At 36.5% G+C, this 25,034-nt stretch overlaps 2 protein-coding genes and 3 long non-coding RNA genes across 5 annotated transcripts; all 5 read left to right on the top strand.

Annotated features, from left to right (window-relative positions):
* Window positions 1–1,189: 1,189 nt before the first annotated feature.
* Window positions 1,190–1,856, top strand: LOC124269577 (KRAB-A domain-containing protein 2-like). Its single transcript, XM_046704602.1, has 2 exons — window positions 1,190–1,432; window positions 1,515–1,856. Exons 1-2 carry the CDS (start codon window positions 1,190–1,192, stop codon window positions 1,854–1,856), a joined length of 585 nt encoding a protein of 194 aa, XP_046560558.1.
* A 1,340-nt stretch (window positions 1,857–3,196) lies between these two features.
* LOC124269571 lies at window positions 3,197–4,861 on the top strand. The gene is made up of 3 exons (XR_006896543.1): window positions 3,197–3,253; window positions 3,621–3,683; window positions 4,651–4,861. It is a non-coding gene; the product is annotated as an uncharacterized LOC124269571 (long non-coding RNA).
* A 7,190-nt stretch (window positions 4,862–12,051) lies between these two features.
* On the top strand, window positions 12,052–15,025 carry LOC124269574. The gene is made up of 3 exons (XR_006896545.1): window positions 12,052–12,136; window positions 14,080–14,142; window positions 14,867–15,025. It is a non-coding gene; the product is annotated as an uncharacterized LOC124269574 (long non-coding RNA).
* Window positions 15,026–16,433: 1,408 nt separating this feature from the next.
* On the top strand, window positions 16,434–17,863 carry LOC124269576. The gene is made up of 3 exons (XM_046704599.1): window positions 16,434–16,580; window positions 16,981–17,074; window positions 17,697–17,863. Exons 1-3 carry the CDS (start codon window positions 16,434–16,436, stop codon window positions 17,861–17,863), a joined length of 408 nt encoding a protein of 135 aa, XP_046560555.1.
* Window positions 17,864–22,866: 5,003 nt separating this feature from the next.
* Window positions 22,867–24,750, top strand: LOC124269570. The gene is made up of 3 exons (XR_006896542.1): window positions 22,867–22,976; window positions 23,767–23,829; window positions 24,633–24,750. It is a non-coding gene; the product is annotated as an uncharacterized LOC124269570 (long non-coding RNA).
* The last annotated feature ends 284 nt before the right edge of the window (window positions 24,751–25,034 follow it).

Below are 25,034 nucleotides of genomic sequence, written 5' to 3'. Positions count from 1 at the left end.
ATTTGCGTGATGGAATTTGATATGAACAAGGCAGAAGAACGCCCCTTATATATTGCCTTGATGTTCGGGATCTCTCCATCCATAATAACCTTGGTAAGGAAATGTTGGGATTGTCCATGCACTTTCAGTACTACATGGTACCTCCACGAACTCTCCATCCAAACGTAGCACAAGTCGAGATATGGTATATCATTACCCCATCCCGACTGTCAACAGAAACAGCATATTGCATTATGAACACTCTTCCTGGTTGAATAAACTTGCCACACAACGATATATTGTGCTGAGAGTCGATTTTGAGGTCAGGTATTCAAGTATGTACTTTTGAATCAAAATCACAATTTTACCCAAGTAATCATGCAAAAGACATAAACTGATTATGATTGCATTTGATGAAGTTGCTGCTAGTACGACATGGTAATCGAAGCTTCGAAATAATAGACAAGCTAATAAATCTAGTCCTCAGTTTGTCTCAGATATCATCATAAAAGCATCGGCGTAATTATTAACATGTTAATACTCCGTAAAATGACCCTGAAATGTATACGACAAAACTCGCTGACAACTTCGTCCCATTTATTTGTCATACGTAAACTAAATTTGAAAATTATTGGTGTAGGAACTTTCAGTCTATGATGTCCCTAACCAGAAAAGAACTTGCACTGAGTATTCAAGGGACCTTTGGTCTATGATCTTAAAAAGCCCAACGCAGTTCTGTTGGTTTTCTGTAAACAAAATTCATTATGACATGTATGTAGAAGTTCATTTATGATTCCCTAAAGGATCTCTTCCATATGTGCATATGTGTGTGTGTGTGTAAGTGCAAGTGTACGTGTACGTGTACGTGTATATGTTACAAGAAATATGTAAAATCAGTAAATATGTATAATTTCTGAAAATTTCAGTAATTATATATAATGTCTGATTCACTCAGGAATTAGGCATATTTACTGAAATTTTTAGTAATTATACATAATTCCTGAAAGTTAAGAAACAAAATTATACATATTTCCTGAAATCATTTCAATTACTGAAATACTGATATTACATTGAAAGTCAGTCAGATTTTCATAGATATATCTTCTTATGGTATATAAAATACAGCAGGATCAAAGGCTTAGTGTAGTTCAGTCACAACAAAGAAGGACTTTTCAAGATTTATGAGACGAACAAACGTGTTCTGATACCAATGGAAGAATACTATAAAATCATCAGCGACCTCCCAGAAGCATCCAAGACCTCCAAGAAGACTCCTCATCAGTATTATCTTCTTAAGAAGTATGAAGTTCTCCAGTGTGGTGACATTAACAGACTGATAAGAAGACGTCAGCATGAAGAAGAAACACCCCTGTACTTCATTTCCATAGAAGAGACCTATGAAGTTGTCAAACAGGGTCACGTTGCGACGGGCCATGGGGGACGGGACAAAATGGTTCATGAACTGGCCAAGAACTACGCAGACATAACCATTGAAGCATTGACCCCTTTTCAAGAACTTGTGTGTTGAATGTCAGCGGAAGCGTAAGAGAGCTACAACAAAAGGGACCGTAGTAAAGCCAATCATCTCCAAAGACTCCAGAGCACAAGTCGATCTTATCGACATGCAATCCATAACTCAAGGACAGTTCAAATGGATCATGGCGTATCCAGACCATCTGACTAAGTTTTGTGTATTGCGGCCACTGAGTTCTAAACGCGCAGTAGAAGTGGCGTATCAGCTTCTTGACATCTTCCTCCTCCTAGGTGCCCCATCCGTTCTTCAAAGTGATAATGGATCTGGATTTACTGCCCAGGTTATTTCTGAGCTGAAGATTTTTGGTGATGGTACATGGAAAACCAAGATACCGCCAAAGTGAAGGTTCAGTAGAAAGGGCAAATTGTGACATCAAGGATATGCTTATTGCTTGGATTGGTGATAATGATACAAGTAATTGGATTGTGGGACTAAAGTCAGGAGATCTCCATTTGCGGCGCTGTTAGGGTCTGACGCTCGCACTGGATTGAAATCAACTAGCTTGCCGACTGACATCCTGAAGACTCCTGAAGAGAACAGTCAACTAGATGTCATTTCATCCAACCAAGAAACCATTCAGGTGTTGTGATTGAGTGCAGTGACATCGAAATGTGTACTATGGCAGTGAAAAGTGGTGAGCTCGATAGGAAGTATGCTCGTAACCAATTCGACATGTGTGTTACGAGACTGTACTCTGCAGATGACTTCAACATTGAGAAAACCATTTCCCTTCGGCAAGCTGTTCACCAACACTCTTACTGTAGTGTAGTGGACAAGGTTTCACTAAATGCAACAATGCTGGCTCAAAGTGTTGTCAGATCAATCGCTGCAAGTGTTACAAGGCAACGATTCAATGTAGTTCTAGGTGTCACTGAACACTCCCATGTTCAAATAAAAATTCATGAACACAATCCAATAAAATTCATGAAAATCAATGTGCTGTACCTTGTTCCTAAAATGAAGACATATCTATGAAAACCAGACTGACTTTAAGAGTAATATCAATATTTCAGTCATTCAAATGATTTCAGTAAATATGTATAATGTTGTTTCTTGAACATCAGGAATTATGTATATATGTGTACGTGTATGTGTGTGTCTGTGTGTGTGTTTGTTATTCGAGTCTACTCACACTTCTCTGAACACTTTTGTCTTTCCTTAGGATTAAACACTCTCGCTCTACCAGAATGCAATCAGTTCTCAGATTATCATTACTAGGCCAATTTAGAATTACGTTTTTTAAGCCAATTGCCATTTACATTAAAAAGCTGGCATGCACATATGTACTACCATACAAATGCCCATTTTCGAATTAAAAACACAATTTCGAAATTATGATTTTGTCCATTTTGCAATTACATATATTTGCGTTTACAGCACAGGGAAAAATATCATCTGAATGATCCATATTGGATATTGAGTTAAGGATCAAGTTTAGCATTATCCCTGACTTGTGAGAGAGAACCAGAAACAGAACCCACATGAGTTATAACGAATCAATGCCATACTGGGCTACACCACATTTGTTATGATGTAACCTGAATCAGTATTTAATTAATTAATGTGAAAATAATTATGATCTACTTGAGTACCAGCTGCAACCAATGAACAATTTCTCTGGGGGTGGAAAACATATTTATAGTCATTGTTGCGACAAGTAGCATCACTTCTATCCTTGCTGTAGATTGTGTTGCGACATATTATTAACGAACATGAAGCTGCTTCTCCTGATGGTTCTTGGTATGTATAGTTACACTTGTGTTTACACCAGCACAGTATAATACCGAAACTATAAGAACTGGTACAATGTACATAATTTGCTTGTATCTGTTTATGATCTAGTAGGTCATGGTAGATAAAGAAAAGATGGTTCTGAAAGATTGGGACACTTAAGTGTTATTCCTTGCGATTCAGTTATCTGAATGTAGAAGCCTAAGCATCTATCACAATGATGAAAATATTGGACTTCCTGCTAATCATGGCTAACACGCGGACAGATACTATTGTGTGTTTTGGATGTGATCTTACTGGCTTTGGTGTTACACATATTTTTTGATAGGATATCAGAGTTGAATTTCACTTTAGGCGTACTTTGTTCTTTTTGCAGCCACACTGTTGACTGAAGAATGTGTTGTTGCAGAACGGCAACAAATCAAGCTGGTCCCAACTAGTAAGTCGAAGTCAAATGTTGATTGTGTTAGGTGTCGATTCTGAAGTTATCCAATAGTGAACCCAATAAGTTAACCCAGAATCTGGAAATACGGTAATTCCATGTAAAACCGACAAAAAAAAAGTTCTGTACAATCAGCGATTACATAAACATTAGGAGTGAGTGAGTTAATATTTAACGTCACATTGGCAATATCTCAGCCATATAGTGACGAAAACAATTTATACAATAAAAAGTGAAATCATTTGGAAGATTAAAACATGTCGACGATGGACAGTAAAAATACTAGAGAATCACATAAACATTATGAAGAATAAAAAGCACGACATCTCATTACAAAGGAATTACAATATCAGCTCAAAACAGAGTAGTTGTTCAAGTTCAAGGGCAAGGCAAATACAATATTGCTGACAGCAATGAAAGACAAGATATTAATCAACCGCGCGGCTACAGCTGTCAAGTTCATGTTTTGTATTGTCCTGCTATTATGAGTTCAGGTACAAAGAAATAGAGAGAGTCAATTTGCACTAAAAAACATGCTTTGGAACCTGATCTGAGTACCGGAATTCGGAATAGAGAGATGTCGGAAGAGGGGGACAGTTTCTAATATGATATTACATAGGGACAACTTCGGGACCAAATATATCTGTCAGTTTACAGGGATTGAGAACCACTTTTAATCACTATTATTATGATTAATCTGTCTAATGCATGTCAAAACTGAATTGACTTTTAAAATATATTGTGAAGAATAATGTTCAGTTAAAGTATTTGATATATATGTTGAATATTTTGTATATTTATTTAATCTGTTATATTCTACATTTTATGGTCATGGTGTCATTTGGCATTGGAATTTACTTCATATAATGTGATTGTTATGGTGGAATGATAAGTCACCATGAAAGGGGCTTTTCCAATTGTCTAACAAATTACATCATTCTTCTATTTTCCTTTTTCAAAACAGGGTATGCAAGAGCACGGTTCACAAGATCAATTACAAATTATCGTCGTCGGTTTGGTTTCGCCGGCGGTCTGAGAAGGCGAAGTGTGTCAAGTTCTGGCACTGAAAGATGAGATGGAGAGGAACGCGTTCACTAAGATCCCAATGTGCATCAGAACGAAATGAGCAATAAATCAATTTTGTTCTGCAACACTAGTTCTGATACATGTTTTACTTGTCGGTGTCTTCAGTTGTCTTCAATTCTGTAGGTAAAGGAATCTCTGTGAAACCAATGAGGACAAAGAAATGTTATATCATCAACAATTGCATTATAATATAAACTAGATTTACATATCAATCCGAACTGCTACAGATTAATAACAAAAGCATGACAAGAAGCGTCAGTACAAATCAAATGAGAGTACAAAGACCGTGTGACACGCTGTCGCATTAACATTTATTTATTTGTGCTGTGAAAATGATTGTAATAGTTTTTGTTCTGCTTCCACAGACTCATCATTTACTAAGAGCTTTTATTCTGTAATGGATGATAACTCCTTGTATATTGCATAGAAAGACGTTTTGGTGTCGATTCTTACACCGGTATGAAGCTATCCATCAAGTTGTGTTCTTCATTATTGACTCACTGCTAGAATGGCGATAAAACAATGTCTGCTGTAGGCGGTAAAACCCTGAAGTGATGAAGCCGCACATTTAACAGCTGGTTTATATACACGCATCTCTATTTTTAAGTCTTTGATTCAGGTGGACTGTGGTACCTGAAGTATACAATTATTTGAAAAAGTGAATAATTCTCGCAACTCATTGGAGTCAAATATGGCCCAAAACAGTTGATTTTGTTTAACACTAGAAATGCCTACCGTATACCACATAACAGATTACACATTGAAATAGTGACATTAGATACTGTAGAGGTTTGGTAATCGGAACAAATAATGGAATTTGCAGAAATGGAAGTTAATGTTGGGATGTTTGCCCAAATAACCTAGTGCAAAGGAGTGGCTATTCCACATATTGACAATAATTTTGAAACCGCTTTTGAGTCAGTGAGTGAGTTAATATATATCGTCCCATCGGCAATATTTCAGCCATATCGTGACGAGAACAATTAATAATTATATTATTGATCAATAAAATTAGAAATAACAGTGTTGACGAAGAACAGTAAAACTACTAGTTTATCACAAATATAAATTTAAAACCAGTAATTAAATCTAAAACATGTTAACTATAAATGACAAGTGTAAAAACAGGGTATATCTTGCCAACAACTGAAGTTAGATCACCATACCAGGGACCATGGGGACTTACAGTACATTTGCTTCCTACATGGACCCTAGCTGGATTTATACCATCCCTTCAGCCATTAGCAACTAAGACAGATCTAGCCATACATTTAAGAGTACACATATTCTACGATTAAAAATAGTGGAGAGTTCTAATTTACTTTGAATGCTTGTGGACTTACGTACCCTCTCGGGGGGACAATAATTTTACAGTACTTAAACCCTTTTTTGAGGATACAGCCACTAAAAATCTGGGTTACTAATTTAAACTCCCAATCATAAAATAATATTCTATTTACAAATAAGTTAACAAATCTAATTCTTTCAAAAATGCAATAATTAACTGAGAACTGATATTATTAAAATGATCCTTCGTAGTTCGTGATTTGAAATAGTTATCACTTTTGATGGAATATTCAACACAGTCAAGCAAGACAGCTTGACCGTGATTCTTTCATCACAAGGGATGTAAAACGGAGGATCCTCATCTAGGATCCTCAGTAGGTATTCATGAGTATATCTTGTGTGGCCAATACGACATCGTCGTATGATGACTTCTTCAAATCTGGACTGACAACCCAAGTAGGTATAACCAAAATATAAGGTTTTATTGCATGTAATTTATTGATACCTACTTGGGTGTCCCACTTCTTCTGCATTAGATCACGGATATAAGATTTGATGACAGCTTTATAATCAGAGTATGGAATAAGAAGTGGTGTCACAGATTTGTTGAGTGCTGCCTTAGTAGCAAGATCGGCCTTTGTGTTCCCAGAAATACCAACGTGGCTGGGTAACCAACAGAGGATGATGTCGTATTGGCCAGTAGCAAGATCATTACATAATTCTATAATTTGAATTAAAAGTGGATGTTTGCAAGAAAGATTTTTATAGCCTGAAGGCACGAATAGTTTATATATTGTTTATTTTTAGGGTGTTCTTGAATATATTTTAAATCTGTTAATATGGCATTTGCTTCTGCTGTGAAAATAGAACCGTTATCTGGTAGTCGAGAAGATATTGCTCTGGATCCAATGACAGTGGCACAACAAACAGCGCCACCATCCTTGGACCCATGTGTAAATAATGATTTGTATGTATTATATTTAGTTTTTAATTAGTTATATTCGTGTTAATATTGTAATTCATTAGTTTCTGATTTTTTAAATGTTGTCAGTGTTAGGTCAACTTGTGGCCTCACTAATTGCCAAGGAGGAGGAGAAAGAAGACGGGAAGGAGCTATATTTTGTAGCTCAATGCCAGTAGCAGAAAGGAAAGGTTTGACTCTTAGTCCCAGAGGCGGAGCAAGAGAAGACTTTTTGTTGTACAGATCCTCGTAAAGAGGGTTGAAAACACAGTTGAATGCAGGGTTAGACTCGTTAGAATATAGTTGGGTAATATATTGTAAAGATAATTTGATATGGCGTTGTGTAAGAGACGGCTCATCGACCTCGACGTAGAGAATGTCAACAGGAGAAGTTCTGAATGACCGAATACAAAGTCTCAGACCTTGGTGGTGGACAGAATCTAATAGTTTAAGGTTGCTTTTGCAGGCTCCACCATAAACGATGGAGCTATAATCAAGTTTGTAACGGACCAGTGATCGATACAGGTGTAGGAGAGCAGTTTGATCCCTTCCCCACTTAGAATTGGAAACGACTTTTAATAAGTCAAGTGCCTTCAGACATTTAGCTTTAAGGGATTTAACATATGGCAGAAACGTTAAATGGGAGTCAAAAATTAGACCCAAGAACTTCGCCTCCTTGACGACTTTGATGGGAGTGCCATTTAATAAATAGTTTATGAGGTGGGTACGTACGGCAGATATGTATACAATAAGTTTTTGATTTAGAAAATTTAAAGCCGTTTTCAAGACACCATATGCATTTATTTATTTTGTTTAAACACAATTGCAGTTGCCGTTCAATAGTATGCATATTTTTACCACGACAAGAAATATTAAAATGATCCACAAAAAGTGATCCATCAATTGAATCATTTAACACCTTGGATAAACTGTTGATCTTGATGCTAAACAAAGTGACAGACAAAATACTGCCTTGTGCTACACCCTGATCCTGATTGTAATGATCAGACAGGGTTGAACCAACTCGGACTTGAAATTGTCTGTCATTTAAAGAGTTGGATATAAATTGAGGCAAACGGCCTCGTAATCCAAAGTCATGTAAGTCTTTTAAAATACCATGTTTCCATGGGTGACCGGACAAAATCCACCCGGACAAAATCCACCCCAAAATTGCCACCCCGGACAAAATCCACCTCTTCTTAACAAAAAAATGGACAAAATCCACCCTTCTCAAATTGCTATTGTTAAAAGTTTTAGTGTGTCCTGATCTTTGATCAAGTTGTTTTTCTCAAGCATTGCAAGCATTGTTTTGATAGCATTTTCCTAATTGGCTGTTGTTCCTAGATGTTGTTTCAAACATTAAAGGTTTCTCCATTTGTCACATTTTGATCACTACTTAATCCTCTTTCATGTATCATTAAGTAGTCTCACACTTTGATCAGAAATGAAGCAGAAGGCCAGTACATCCCGAGAGACACCAAACCAGGTTCTTCTAGACTCCGCTACTTCCCATCCAGCAGAAGTTAGAGCGTTGTTGAAATGCGTTGTTGAAATGTGGCAAGATGTTAAGTCATAGATATGTCTGAATGTGTGAAAATATATGCTGTTCTCATATTTATATATGTATTGATGCATGAATAATTCATAAATGTGAAATGTGAAAATGTGATCTTGTCATATTTATAAATGCAAAAATGTGCTTACATATATATTTTGGTTGTGTTTGTTATCGATTATGAATGACTGATATGAATATAATTCATTTCTGTGACTAAACATGTCATTAGTTTTTTTTTCATAGGGTGGATTTTGTCCGGGGGTTTTTTTCCGGGTGGATTTTGTCCTAGGTTGCAATTTTGGGGTGGATTTTGTCCGGGTGGATTTTGTCCGGGTGGTTTTTGCAGATTCGTTTCCATGTGGTGTCATATGCTTTTTCTAGATCGAAAAAGATCGACACTGCATGTTGTTTAATAATTATGGCATTCTTAACAAAAGATTCCAAACGCACTAAATGATCGATGGTACTTCTGTTTTTGCGGATACCACATTATATATCTGATATTAGGTTATTGGTTTCCAAGTACCAAACAAGTGGATTATTTATCATGCGTTCCATGGTCTTGCAAACGCAGCTAGTAAGTGAAATTGGCCTATAATTGGAAGGATCAGTATGATCACGTCGAGGTTTAGGGATGGGAACAATTATAGCATCACGCCACGACGAAGGAAAGTTTCCAGATGTCCAAATGTCATAAAAAAATATGTAAGAGCGTCTCAAAAGATGATTCTGGTAAGTGCTTCAGGAGTTGATAATGTATGTTATCAGCTCCTGATGCAATATCATGAGCCTGATCTAGAGACGTATGAAGCTCATGCATCGAAAAGGTTTCATTGTAGTCTTCCCTAATATCTGATTTGAAATTAATAGCTTTCTTTTCTTGCTGTTTTTGATATTTTTGGAATTCAGGTACATAATTAGATGAGGAAGAATGTTTGGCCATCCTTGATGGCGACAAGCTATGAGTCCTACCATGGCTTTTCTCGGACACATCCATGTCATCAAGGGATCAAAACTTATTAAAAATGTGGATGTGGTTATTCGCCCCTTTTGGGGTTCTTTCACTGTGCCTGATAATGATGTAAGAATATACACGGGAACGCCCCTCTATACGTCAACAGTAAATTGGTATATGTAAAGTCGTACTTCAAGAATGCCGACCAAACAAGCATTGGGTTACAATTGGCGTCTTGTTCTCAATACAGGTTTTAGTATTTTCTTAACATATAATTTCCTTAATGTCGGGTGTCACAACAGTGACAGACACATTTCATATTGATACATACAGAGATAAATGTGCAGACGTCGTTTCAAGCCTTTTGAGACCCTCAGTAAATAGCAGGTGACTCCAGATTTGAACATTTTTCCTAAACTATTGTGATAATAAGTGGTTATAAATCCTGGGCATTAGAGATCACGTCGACTTGCTTATTAGGGATTTAATGCTTTTGTTAGACTGGAATCGTTCATATGTATCTTTATGGAAACATCTATGGTGTGGGCTTGTGTACTGGTTTCTCTAGAAATGATTTAACGTGATCTAAAATGATGATGACTTAAAGAATTCTGTCACTTACTTCTTGTAAATGATCAAATTAATCTAGTCACCCTATGATTTATTAAACAGGGAATTTATGTATTAATTGCCTCAATCCGCCCGTGTTTGGACAACACAACCAATTGCCTGTTGACAAGTTCATGAAGTTTTCGTGAATACACCAACTGCATGACAAACTGAAAAGGAATGGCCCTTGTGGCAGGTGTTAATTAGAGAATGTATTCTACTACTACAATAGGCATATTATGCCCTGGCAGGGTTCACTTTTATGACATATAATAAACCCTCAGTGTGTCTGGTAAACTTTTTAATCATGTAAAGTGGGCGTATGTAATTTGTATTCATACGGACAGTGACAGGGGAAAAAAGAAAACATATTTGCGCTTTTGTGGATAATGTTCAACTGAAACATACACTTAAAACCGTATTTTTTTTTGAAAATGCTAGCAATACTTGCGGTAAATATAACAGTCAATATCAATGTTTGACTCATAGAACAAGAAGGATGCAGATGAGTGAAGTTATATTGATATATAGAATTTGTTCCTGGTCGACTGCCGAGGATGGCGAATAGAAATACTTTAAACATGATCCCAACTTTTAAAAATGTATCTCTTCACGCGTCAGATGCAGTAATATAAAAATACAGCTTGTCCCTGCAGTTCGCATGTAAAAATATGTCACATGCAAGATGCATTAAGTATATCTAATCGCTTTCCTCTGGATGTGAAAGGAGTGCTGTGACTTATATTCACCACTTTATTTCTTGTAAATTACTTTTGTTGAAGATGGTATCTCCTCACGGAATAATACAGGCGTGTTGAGTGAGTTAATGACAAGAGCTTTCATCATTGTTTGTCGACTCCGGCAACAGCCCTCAGTTAGTATCAAATTCCTCTGATTTTCAGTCCGTAAATGAATTTGGTATTTGCGTGGTGTAATGAGATATGAAGAAGGCAGAAGAAAACCTCTTACATATTGCGTAGCCGTTCGGGATCTCTCCATCCATAATAATTTTGGTAAGACTATGCTGGGATGGTCTATGCTGGGATGGTCGATTGTAGTACTACGTGGTACCTCCAAAGATCTACATGCAGCACAAGTCTAGATATGGCACAGCACTAACCCCTCCTAACTGTCAATAGAAACACCATACTAAACTATAAACACTCTTCCTGGTTGCATAAACTTGTTACATAACAATATATCATGCAGAGGGTCGTATTTGACGTCAGATATTCAGTTATATACTTTTGAGTCACAATTCAAATTTTAGCTCTAATAATCATACAAAAGACATAAACCTATTATGAATGCATTTTGTTAAATTGCTGCTCGTACGACTTGGTAATCGAAGCTTCGAAATATTAGACAAGCCAATAAACCTCCCCATATGTTTTCCTAGATATCAGCATAAAAGCATTAATCTTTTTTTATTAGCACGTTTATGCTCTATAAAATAACTGAAATGAATACGATAAAAACACGATTTAACCTTCACCTGTCATTCATTGTAAGCATAAGCTAAAATACTTCACATTTGCATTACGGAAATGTCATGTGTATTTCAGCAGAAATTTCGAGTATATATATATTTAGTCTTTTGTACAGTTTGCAATAATGGATGTTCGCGTTTGAAAGAGTCGGCAAAAATGAATGATTTATATTGAGCTGTTGAGGACCAGGTTTAGCAATATCCCCAACCTAAAACAGCGAACACGACATGTGCTTGACGTGAGCAATGGCGAATCAATGCTTTTCCTAATGAGCTACCACACTAAAACTCCCAAATGATTAATTTTATGGTGAAAGCTGAATCGGTATGTAATTATGGCAAACAGTAAAACAATCCCTCTGAAAACCAATATACAATTTCTCGGTGGGTGGAAAACATATTTAAAGCCATGGTAGAGACCAGGAGCAACATTTCCACCCTTGCTGTAGATTTTGTTGCGGCATCTCATCAACGAACATGAAGCTGTTTCTCCTGATTGTTCTTGGTATGTATACTTACACTTGTGTTCACAGTAGTACAGTGTAATGCCGAGAGTATTGGTAGCAGTAAAATGTGCATGCATTTGATTTGGGTTGTTTGGCTTCTGCACGCACAGTTGATGAAAGTAACATGGTTCTTTGGACTGAGTCTTAGTTTCGGTTCAAAGTCAAATCTACAGTGCGCAGAGACCACATTACTCATGATACTGCTGAAAATACCCTACAGAAAGCATTCTCTGTTCCGCGCTAACATAGTGAGATACCATGCCGCGGCGCTACACAGATAGTGAGTGAGTTAATATTTAACATCACATCGGCAATATCTCAGCCATATCGTGACGACGCTACACAGATAGCCTACTCAGACACATTATACCGACTCCAAAGCATCCAGTCTCTAGTACATCACCTAAATGCCGAGCACCAGGCGGGAGAACACCACGCACAATCTTATGGTATACACTTCACATGTTTCGGCCTGGCCAGAGATGTAAAAGACTGCTACTTCATTTGAGCTTCATCCTCTATTTGTTGCTTAACATACCTAAATTGATAACCTCAATATGAGAAGACATTGGTGACTTTTATCTTTTGTTGCCTAACATTGATTCATTTAAAGAAACATGTAGATCCGAAGATCCATATACGTACATGTGTATATGTGTTATTCTATGCGATTAAACTATCTGCATGTAGAAGCCCGAGCATCTCTATCAACTGTAAGTAATTTGACTTCCTGATAATTATGGCTATTACTCGGACAGGCAATACTGTGTTTTTGGATGTGATCTTAAAGGTCACATGCAACCAAAAAATCAAACATAATTAAAACACAATTATCACTTATTCATGACATATAATATACATTGCTGGTTATGAAAAAACATATCAACAAAATTGCAACCGTACAATCGCAAATCAAAAGTGCAATATTTTGTACTTGGGTTTACTTCCCAAGAAACGAAGCAGCCGGAATACCGAACCCAGTCAGAGCGGGTGGATGTGCACTCAAGTGTAACGGCTGGTTCATTTGCAGAAGCGCTCACGGCTCATTGTGTGTGTATATGTAGAGATGTTGGGTTTTGTAAATACATGCTCATTTTTTGTTTATAACATTTTGTAATCAACAGACATCATAACATGTCATGTGTACAAGTATCACACCTGCCTGTCTGTGTGATTACATAATGTGACAGAGACCTAACTCGGGCCATAAATCAATGCGTTTGTTTATGGTGTATAGCCTGATAGGTGTTAAGTTCAAATTGCATGTGGTCAGTGATCGAAGTTGTGTATTGTATATTGTCATTAGCAGACGGGCAGGCAGACACATCGGTGTCAATAAAACAGACATTAAGTTTTGTCTGTGACAACGACATATCTATATCACAATTAGAAATTCTGTCAACGCTAAATAATGACATTGCTTTTAAGTATTGAACTGAGAAAGTGACTCGGTAAGAAGAACGTGTGGTGAAATAGACAAATGAAATTATATAAACAGTTAAATCGGTAATCTACTGTAATAACACATAAAAAGCTCGCGCCGGCGAAATATCAACAAAACATTAGAAAATAGCTCACACCAAAGCCTTCACCGAGTATTCACCGGACAACCCGCTTCCAAGCTCCGCGAACTTATTTCACTGCGCATGTGCTATGAGCGCAGCCCAGCTGTTGAAACCACTTGAATTCCCCCAAGCGCTGGGGGAAAATTAGTGAATCGTTTGAACTACGATTTCGCGCGGTTTTTTTCATCGCGTTATTTTTCATCTTTATAATTGAATTTGCATTTTTGATGATTTGTTTCGGTACGTCCATACAGAATCTGCGAGTTGTGTTTTACGTTGCATGTGACCTTTAAAGGTTATAGTGTAACACGGATGCTTAGATAAGATATCAGAATTGAATTCCGTTTCGCTTATATGCTGAATTTCTTCTTTTTCAGTCACTCTGTTGACTACAGAATGTGTCGTTGCAAACTTGGGAAATATGAATCTGGCCCCTACCGGTAAGTCGAAGGCAAATGTTGATGGTGTAACGTGTCGATTCCCATGTTAAACTTTTAGGTTAACCCAAACTCTGGATGTAAGGGAATTCGGTGTGATATCGACAAAGAAAGGGATTTTATACAATCAGCAATCACACAAGGAACATAAGGAACTTTACAAAGCACGACATCTCACTACAAATTAATTACGATAGCAGCCCAAAATAGAATAGCAGTACAAGTTCAGAGACAGTACAAATACAATATTGCTGACATCAATGGAAGACAGCGATTACCTTTGCGGCTACAGTTGTCAAGTTCATGATTTGTATTTACTTGCCATAATGACTTCAGGTGCAAAGAAATACTTTCCCGATAGTCACAATAGTCGCAGTGACATGCTTTTTCATAGTTTACTTTTCCTACCAAATCCAAATTCTGTACATTCAGCCACTATTGCATCCATACATGTGTTTTGAATCTGACATCATTTACCAATGTATATCGAGATTGAATTTAGCTTTAAAATAAACTGTGAATATGTTAAGTGTTTGACATATATGTTAAATATGTTGTATCATTGTAGTCATGGTGTCATTTTGTATTGGAATATACTTCATATATTTTAATTGTCATAGTGGAATATTGTTTCTGATCACACATGATAAGTAATTATGAAAGTGACTTTTTCCCTTTCCAATTGTCTAACAAATTACACCTTGCTTCTATTTTCTGTTTGACACAGTGTATGCAACAGCATCAGTAACAGATTCTCATAAGTTTGGTTTCGCAAGCGGTCTGAGGAGGCGAAGTGTATCAAGTTCTGGCACTGAATGATGAGATGGTGAGGAACGCGCAATGTGCATCAAAACCAAAAATGCGCAATAAATCATTCTTGTTCTGCTATACTAGTTCTGATACATATTTTACTTATCAGTAGTGAATAATTCAATTGCATGCTTGAAAATTCACGCTGGACTGGTTAAGGTAACAACAACATTGGTTCCACTTTGTGGTTTCATTTCAAAGTAAAACACATATTTAAAATACGTGTTAATGCAGTTAACGCTGAACTGGTTACAGTAATAAAAATACTGGTTCGACTTTATGTTTTCATTTCTAAGTAAAACACATAATTCAATCGCTGAACTGGTTATAAATCGCAACATATGTTGTGTTTACACATAACATTTATCATTAAACGTTGAGTTTGTGTTTTCATTTTATCTGGGAGTTTTGAATTATTCAATTGCGTGTTTCATTGCAACTATAAATTAAACGTTGAGGTTGCGTAATTAATAAAAATGTTGTCAATCAATGTTCGCTTGAATATTATTTACGTAAATCTATTCCAAATACTAGTATTTATCAAACTTCCGACTCAGCTGACATAACTTTGCGATAGAAACTGGCAGATACGAAAACATTGCTGATCGTAAATGTTTAATGTGTAAAGATGACATTGAAGATGAATTAAATTTAATATCAAAATGCCCATCGTATGTTAATTATTGAATAATGTATATTAAAGCATATTATTATAAATCAGTGTTTAAGCTTATTCAACTTCTTAGTATCCCAATTGCGTAGAACGATGTTCATGCTGTTGATCACTGGATTGTCTGGTCCAGACTCGAGTATTTACAGACAGCCACCATATATCTAGAATATTGCTGAGTGCGGCGTAGAACTGAACTCACTCACTCACCTTTAGTATTAACAATATTAGAATATTATGTAATTTAGGTAAATATTTATATAAGGCTAGTATATTAAGAAAAGGGTTAATTAGTACGCAGTAATTGCACATCCTCCTTTATTATTCCATTGTCACCATATTTAAGTAAAACACTTGATACATAAGGGTACTACCACCAAACCGTGTTAGTATTAATTTATATTTCGATGGGTGCAAGATTTGTGTTGGAAGCAAGAAGGGAGAGAAAATCTACTGGAGGTGTTCAAAAGATTAATGCAAGTCCAACTTAATCGCCGTCAAAAGTGTAGCTAAGACATGGGGGCGTATTTATCAAACAACTAAGTTTTGACTTAAGAAAAAACTTAAGTTTCTACAAATAGCCTTGGCCAAGTCAAAAGTTGGTATTCACAAAGGGGCTTAGTCTGAAACTTAGATAAGTCCGCCGGCAAAAACTAAGTCGATTTCGCCGAACGCAATCACGTGGTCGCTAGGGACTATCCAGGTTATTTTTAGCCTACCAGTGGAATTATTTTTTACTGAGAGACAGAAAAACATCATCGGGGGAAATTCCCGGACAGCGCAGACGATACACGAACAGCATCGAATAGATACCATGGCGGACGAAACGAAAAAGGGGCGGCCTAATTTTACGAAAGAAGAGTCTCTGTTGCTAGCTGAGCTAGTTGCAGCCAACAGAGTGGTGCTTGAGGGCAGGTTGGGGCCTGGCATCACCTGCATGAAGCGACAGGAGGCGTGGCAGGTACGTGTTTTAGTTTTGCGGTAGTGATATGAGTGTTCTAACAAATTCCCTTGACTTTACCTGGCTGGTAAAATTATATTTACATACACATGTCGTGGTCATCTGTTGTGTTTTAGTTTGGTACTAATTCCTATACGTAATTTTACTGGCAATTGTGGCATACTAAAATTATCAGGAAAGAATGAAATATTTTGGAAATGGATACCCATCTTCTTTTTTTCAGTTATTGTGTAAATATGAGCATACATGCACTTGATAACTAGTTCACATGTAAAAGGTCAAATTTTTATACACTGATAAATATCTTAATGTAATTTTGAAGGGAATTTTCCCCATTTGATTTATTCTGTTTACATTGTAGATGATTACAGACACCCTCAATTGAAGTCTGACCCTCAAGAGGACCAGGGATGAGTTGGGAAAAAATTGGAAGAACTTAAAGAGTTCATCCAAGGAGACTTATTCCAAGTTCAGGCAGCAAACAATTGCCACTGGTAAACATGATTATGGTTACAGTATTATTATTATTGGTTATCAAAATATAAGTATCATAAAAGGTTACATAAATGATGTGATAAATGTCAGAAAGTGGAAAAAATTAGTTTCACACACAATATTTTCAGACCTACATTGTAAGTTCTTGTATATACTGTATATTTTCTAGCAACATAAACCTATGATTACACAATGCCATTGAGAAAGTTGTCAAATGTAACATATGTTATATTTGGGATTACACTTTCTTAGTAAAGTGGATTCTAGTACTTTAGTTGGGTTGAGTTCCATCCGAGACTCGAACCCACGCCCTAAGAGTCAGGCACCCAAACGCCAGCTGAGCGGGTCAGGCGGCTGACTTTGTGTGCTGGCGATTAGGTGCCTCACTCTGAGGGTTTTGGTTCGAATCCCGGATGGGACACTGAAACCCAACAAAAGTACTTGAATCTGTACTTTACTAAGAAAGTGTAATCCCAAACATAACATATGTTACAACATAAACCTACTCTATTCCAGTGTTTCAGGATAAAGTGAGTACTTACCTCCTGGGTTTGTGATATGTTTCTACATAAAATAATCATATTGAAGCAATTAATCTATGTTTTATTTTTGCATTTACAGGAGGCGGACCTCCAACTCCAGTCAGTCCAGTAACAGATGCTGTTGTTGAGGCCATTGGGAGGGACAACTTAAGTCTTACAGGTATCTCTGACTCATATGATTCCACTGCCCTTCAACTGCTTGATGACATCACTTCAAGAGAAAGGTACATGCGATATACATTTTAATGTTAATCTGTTCTATACAGCACTAAAAAGACTGCAATATTTTTTCTCAGAATGACCTCACATTTAATATAAGTCCCCGTGGTCCCTAGTATGGTGATCTACCTTCAGTTATTGGCAATATATAGCCTGTTTTTACCTTGTATTGTCATCTATAGTTAAACTGTTTTAGATTAAATTACTAGTTTTAAATTCGAATCTGTGATAATCTGGTTATTTTACTGTCCTTCGTTGATAGGTTTTTACAATTTGCCATTAATTACTATGTATAAAATTAATTCTTCTCGTCACGATATGGTTGAAATATTGCCGATGTGACGATAAATTTTAACTCACTCACTCATTCACTCACCTCACATTTAATAAATCAAATACTGACTTTCCACATTAAATGTAGCTTGTGTGAGGTCAATCAGTACACTGATCACAGGTAAGAATTAGGCCCCAATTAGTAAGGTTCAGCTATCTGAAAATACTGAACTTACTCAGGCCTCCACTTTTGTTAAGCAAACAACACTGAACATGTGTCACTTAGTACTTCATCTTGCCCTGCATGAATTACATGATGTCCTAAAGTTTTGGGGAAATTGTAATTTGTGATTAAAATTCATTCTTTCCCAATCTGCCTGTCAGGGTCACTTGGTTTGAAATGACTGCCATGACTCTGTATGAACATAAAACAAAAGGCTCAGGGTATGGAAATTATATATACATGTATTTCATTCTGTTACATATTCTACAAATCATGCTTCGTCCGTTGTAGCCCAATCATGGTCAGCGACGAGGTCCAGGACATGGTAAATGCATACCACCTGCCAGACAGCCTGCCAGTGCCAGCGTCAGCCTTCTGTGCAGGCATTACAGAAAGAAAAACTGGAATTAGAGATTGAATGTTTGAAATTGAAAAGAGAGTATCTTACAAAAAGAATTAATAAACAAGAAGAATTGATTTACAGGCAACAGTATAGGGTGATCTGAATTAACACTGCAATTATGAGATGTCTTGCACTTAGGAAAATGAAATTAATAATCAATTCAATTTCTCAGTCTACAATGATACCATGACTTTAGAAATACGTACATTAAAAGAAGCTGATCGCAAACTGCTCCCTATATCTGGTTCCTGTTGCTGTGGGAGCAATAGCTGGCAGACCTTGAATCTGTGCCCTCAGCTGTCCAGGTTGACTGTTGCTTCCACTTGGAGCTGGCATTGGGACAATCCTGTCCTTGCTGATGTTGTGCAGCACTGCACAGGCAATTATTACCTTGGTAAAAAAACATGATGTATACTGGTCAATAAATTTCTGTCAATTTAATTATAAAGTATGATGTAGAGGGCGTATTTTGACATGTATTTTTAGTTTTGATACTCTATTTGAACAGATGTTCATTTCTCATCAAATAACAGTATTATGTAATGTTAGTGAGAAAATCTTCCATGGACCTTATTTTAGTTTAATACCTAACCACTGGTATTCATCAATTAATGAGGCCTTTATCTAAGAAAGGTTATTTTTCTACACTTATATTTCTGGCATCATTATCTTTCCACGAATGTGCACATCTAATACTTTGTTGGTAAAATCCCTACCCTTACTAATCTGACTCTAAGAGTATTTGATACTGGCAATCTCTATACTTTAATTTAGTAGCTGTACAGAAAATGCCACTATTCAGATATTTGAATACATATATTTTTTTAATTTCACTAAACATTTCATGTAAATGTTCCTCTCTAAGGTTCGTAAACCTAGGGTCACAGTACAAGTATACTCATATTTGCTGTCTAAACTTCATAAAGATGATTCTTCTTAAATATGATTTTTGAGATAACTAATTTATTTTATAGTTGAACTTTAGATAACAATAACTATCTGTCAATATTGACTGAGGTCCTATTGACAGTAAGATCACATATTTCTGACTTGTCCATCTTGTTTATGTTAGGACTGACTGAAAAAGTGTAGACATTTTTACATTTATGTTTGAGAAATGTTAATATCTTCATTAAATAAAAGGAATTGTTAATCTTATTTATTGTTTTGGTTTCTTTATGTACCTGATGCATATTTACTCCTGGGGGAATTATTGGGAAACATGTATGTGTATTTAAATTTTATAAAAATTATGATTTTTGTTACTTCAAAGAAGTCACAGAAAACATTTTTGTAATGCAATACCTTGCAAGCCTTCTGTGGGGAAAGTCTGATTTCCCCATGTAGTACATACTGTACATGAAACCGCCGCTTCAGTTGCCCAATCCCTTTTTCCACACAGTTTCTAGTTTTCTTATTGGATCTGAAAATTTGCAATAATAAATACAACTGGAATCACTGGATCATCATATAAAAAACATGGGCGGTATGACATCAAAATGGAGATATGATGATGCACATAATTTGTCCACACGTATTGTTTGATAAGTCACCTAAGATGCATTTACGACAAAAGAAGTAGACAGTGTACGACACGTTACCCGAGTTATGCATTTAGCAAAGATATGTAACTCTTCCATTTCGTTTTTATGTTGGAGATTGTATTTCACATAGCCAAGGGAAATCACTCTTGTGGTTAGTACTCGAAGCTGACTCGAAGAAATAATAATATAATACCTGTTGTACTTTGTCTGTGGTCAAGGGTGGGGACGCAAAAATGGTGTTACAATCCACCTCCGACATGGGTAGCCGCTGTCGCCAAGCAGATGACAACTTACGGGTAACTGGTTCCCCTCAAACATCCGACATAACCCGCTTGTTGTCAAGATACGGGAGTCGTGTGTTGAACCAGGCCAACGTGCTACCATGATCCGGTCGTCGCTGTCAATCACTATCTGTGTATTAATACTGTGGTAGTGATGCTTGTTAATGAATTCATTCTCATTAACCGATGGGGCCTGAATTTGAATGTGAGTGCCATCAATTACACCTACTACACCTGGTGTGATAAAGTTGACGCTGTGATAAAATCGACGCGTGGGAAGCGTCGTCTTATTACGGACCATGCGTTGACGTGGGAAAGGTGGCAAAACTTACGGAGTACTATGCGTTGACTTCTACTGAGCGATTCGTAGCGTTTGTAGGATGACTCTTCGAGCGTTTGTACGTGGGTTGGGTGGTGGGTTAGCTAAGTAGCATCTGAAATGTGCCTGTTGCAAAGGTACCTCAAAGTGACGAGCACTTTGGTAACACAGGACACGGCACAACTCCGATGTGTTACGGGACTTACTTGTAGTTCGTGTTCGAGTGAATCACAAATGTAAACAATACTGTTTCTGTCAAATCTGTACCTTTGTAACAGTTCATTAACATCTAATGTATGCAGAACGTCTCTTCTTTCATTAAATACTCTTGGAATACGTGTGGCAGCCATTTTGTTTCACATGACTTAAGTCAAAACGAGTATTAATAGTTAAGTAAAAAAATGACAAAACTTAAGTCTAAGTCTGTTTATAAATATGACTTAAGTTTTACCACAAAACTGAAGTCGAAAAAACTAAGTTTTTTAACAGACTTCAGTTTTTTAATGACTTAAGTTGTTTGATAAATACGGCCCATGATCAAGAAGACAGAACACCAAAATGGAGAAAACGTGGTGCAGTTCTAGCAACCGAATTGTGTGTGATTTTTCACAATCAGGAATGATTTAGCTTTGATTTTAGGCCGGTTGACATCAATTACCAGTGCGTGATTACCGCACAGGGGCCCTTTTAAGGTGCAACATTTCATTTCAGTTGCAGTAATAGTTTAACCGATAACTGGATCGTTTAATTCAATAACTTTGATTTGGAATGACCGATTGTCATAAAATAAGAAGTTATGGAATGCATAGATAATGATTTATAACTGTGGACAATAATAATTATATATGTAGTTGCAAAATATTTTGATAAGGTCAACGATCTACTATCAGTACTCTACAAATATAATTTACATGTACATATAGAAAAATATATTAAAGAAGGTGTATTCCCTCCAAAGTACGAACGGCGAAAAATTGTAAATACATCTGTACATAGCTATGAAGAACACAGATGGGTTATGCAAACCTCAATTAATACAAACATGACGCTTTATGCACGGGACAATTGCAAGTTAAACTATCATATCCTCTGGCAATTGGCATACTTACATCCCAAATATAAATCTGCCCTCCAAATATGTATTAAAATCTCATCACGTGGCAAAATATCTAAAGAATGTAACCTGTGTGAAAAATATACTTATCATTATGATTTTCATATACTCCTACATTATGAACAACTTCACACTGAGAGAAACGATTTTGTTTGTTTATGATTGACATTCTTGATGTGGAAACCCATGTTGCCTTTGAATCACAGGATGAACTCGATATGCTCTCTTTTCCATTTAAAGGTGAAAGTGTTTCTTTATACGTTTACCGAATAAGACGACATCTCCTACAATGTTACACTGATTGATCTCTGCAGATTTATAATGATGTATGTCCACTTTCGGAAGTTTCTTGTATAAATTAATTGTATACACATGTAGATGTATGTTCTTATGTAAATTGTAGGTTTAGGTAATCATCTTGATTAAAATAATTGCATATACATCTATATCAATTTGGTAACTTTGCCCCCTCTCTTGTATTTACATGTATATAATAAGTTTGATCTTCGTAATTTTACCACAAATATGGTTTTCTAGATTCATCATATATCATTTGAAGATCATTGCATATACATCAACTGACATTCACATTTCAAAACTGCCATGTACATATGTCTTTCCGTACAACTGCCCAATTTCGAATTTATGATTTTGTCTAGTTTTCAATTACATGTATTTGCGTTTACAGCACACGGAAAAATCACCTGAACTCACCATATTGGAGTTAACAAGGAGCAAGTTTAGCATTATTTGCTATGATGTAACCTGCATCAGTATTTAATTAAGGTAAACAGTAAAATAATCATGTGAAAATAATGATGATTAAACTGAGTACCAGCTGCAACCAATAAACACTTTCTCTGCGTGTGGAAAACATATTTAAAGTCGTGGTTGAGACCAGGAGCATCACTTCCATGCTTGCTGTAGATCTTTTTGCGACATCTCATCAACGAACATGAAGCTGTTTCTCCTGATGGTTCTTGGTATGTATACTTACACTTCTGTTTACATCAACACAGTATAATGCCGAGACTTTAAGAATTGGTACAATGTACATTTGCTTTGATGTGTTCATGATGTAGTATGTCATGATAGATAAAGGTAACAGGGTTCTGAAAGATTTAGACACTTAATTAAACATTGAGTTCAAAGTCAAATCTACACAGACCACCCACCATTAATCATGATACCGCTGCAAATGCCCTACAGATTGACAATCTCTCTTCATACTAACATAGTGAGATACCATGCCGCAGCGCAAAAAGGATATCCTAATCGGACACATTGTACGGACTCCAATGCATCCCGTCCTAGGTGTATAACCTAAATGCCGATCGCCAGGCAAAGCAAAACCACACACCATATCTTGTGATATACTCTTTACATGTTTCGTCTTGGCCAGATATGTAACATACTGCTACTTCCTTTGAGCTTCATCCTCTGTTCGTTGCTTAACATAACTAATTTCACAACCTCAATGTGAGAAGACATTGAAAACTTTTATCTTTTGTTGCAATATATCAAGTCATTTAAAGAAATATGTAGACCCGAAGCTCCATATACAAGTATTATTCGATGCGATTCAATTATCTGAATGTAGAAGCCTAAGCATCTATATTAATGATAAAAGTACTGGACCTAAGGCTAATCATTGCTTACACTCGGACAGATACTATTGTGTGTTTTGGGTGTGATCGTACTGGCTACAGTGTTACACAGATGCGTAGATAGGATATTAGAGTTGAATTTTAGGCTTACTTTGTTCTTTTTCAGCCACTCTGTTGACTGCAGAATGTGTTGTTGCAGAAAGGCAAAAAATCAAGTTGGCCCCAACCAGTAAGTCGAAGACAAAACCAATAAGTTAACCGAGAATCTGGATGTACAATCCGCAATTGCATAAACATAAGGAAGTTTACAAAGCACGACATCTCACTACAAAGGGATTACAATAGCAGCTCAAAATGGAGTAGTTGTACAAGTTCAGAGGCAGTACAAATACAATATTGTGGACAGCAAAGAAAGACAGTTATGATATTAACCTCGCGGCTACAGTTGTCAAGTTCATGTTTTGTATTGTTTTGCCATACTGACTTCAGGTACAAAGAAATAGAGAGTGTCAATTTGCACTAAAAACATGTTTTCGGACGGGATCTGAGTGTCGGAATTCGGGATAGAGAGGTCCGATGAGAGGGAGTTTCTTATATGATATTATATAGGGACAAATTCGGAACCAACTATATATGTCGGTTTTCTGGGAATGTCGGATAGAGAGATGTCGGTTTAGAAGGAGTCCACTGTACTTCTAAGATAGTCACAATGGCATGCTTTCTTCCTTTGTCAAATTCCTACTAGATCAAAATTCTGTACATTCAGAATCAAATGACAGTGTTATAGAACACTTTGTAAACCTATTTTAATCGCTCTTAGTATCAGTAATTTGTCCATTGTATATCAAAACTGAATTGGTCTTGAAAATGAATTGTGATTATGTCAAGTTAAAGTATTTGACATGTATGTGGAATATTTTGTATATTTCATAAATTGTTATTGTTATAGTGGAATGATATGCAACCATGAAAGGGATTTTTCCAATTGTCTAATAAATTACATTTTGCTTCTGTTTTCCTTTGCAAAAACAGTCTATGCAAGAGCACGGTTCACAAGATCCATACCAGATCGTCGTGGTTGGTCTGGTTTCGTAGGCAGTCTGAAAAGGCAGAAGTGTATCACGTTCTGGCACGGAATGGTGAGATGGAAGGAACACGTGCGCTACGATTCTAATGTGCATCAAAACAAAATGAGCAATAAATCATTTTTGTTCTGCAACACTTGTTCTGATATACAGTTTCCTACATTATATGCAAGTTTACTTCAATTCTGTAGTCAAAAGAATCGCTGTGAAACCAATGAGGACAAAGAAATGTTATACAATTAACAATTGCATTATAAAATAAACTGAGTTTACAAATCAATCCGAACTGCCACAAACCAATAACAAAAGCATTAGAACAAGGTGATTTTAGGTGAGGTTAAATGGGGTT

Source organism: Haliotis rubra, unplaced genomic scaffold, assembly GCF_003918875.1.
Source record: "Haliotis rubra isolate DU_JTF1 unplaced genomic scaffold, ASM391887v1 Scf1457, whole genome shotgun sequence".
NCBI classification, from domain to species: Eukaryota; Metazoa; Mollusca; class Gastropoda; order Lepetellida; family Haliotidae; genus Haliotis; species Haliotis rubra.
Note: the sequence above shows the minus strand (reverse complement) of the source record. Positions and strands in the feature narration are given on the sequence as shown.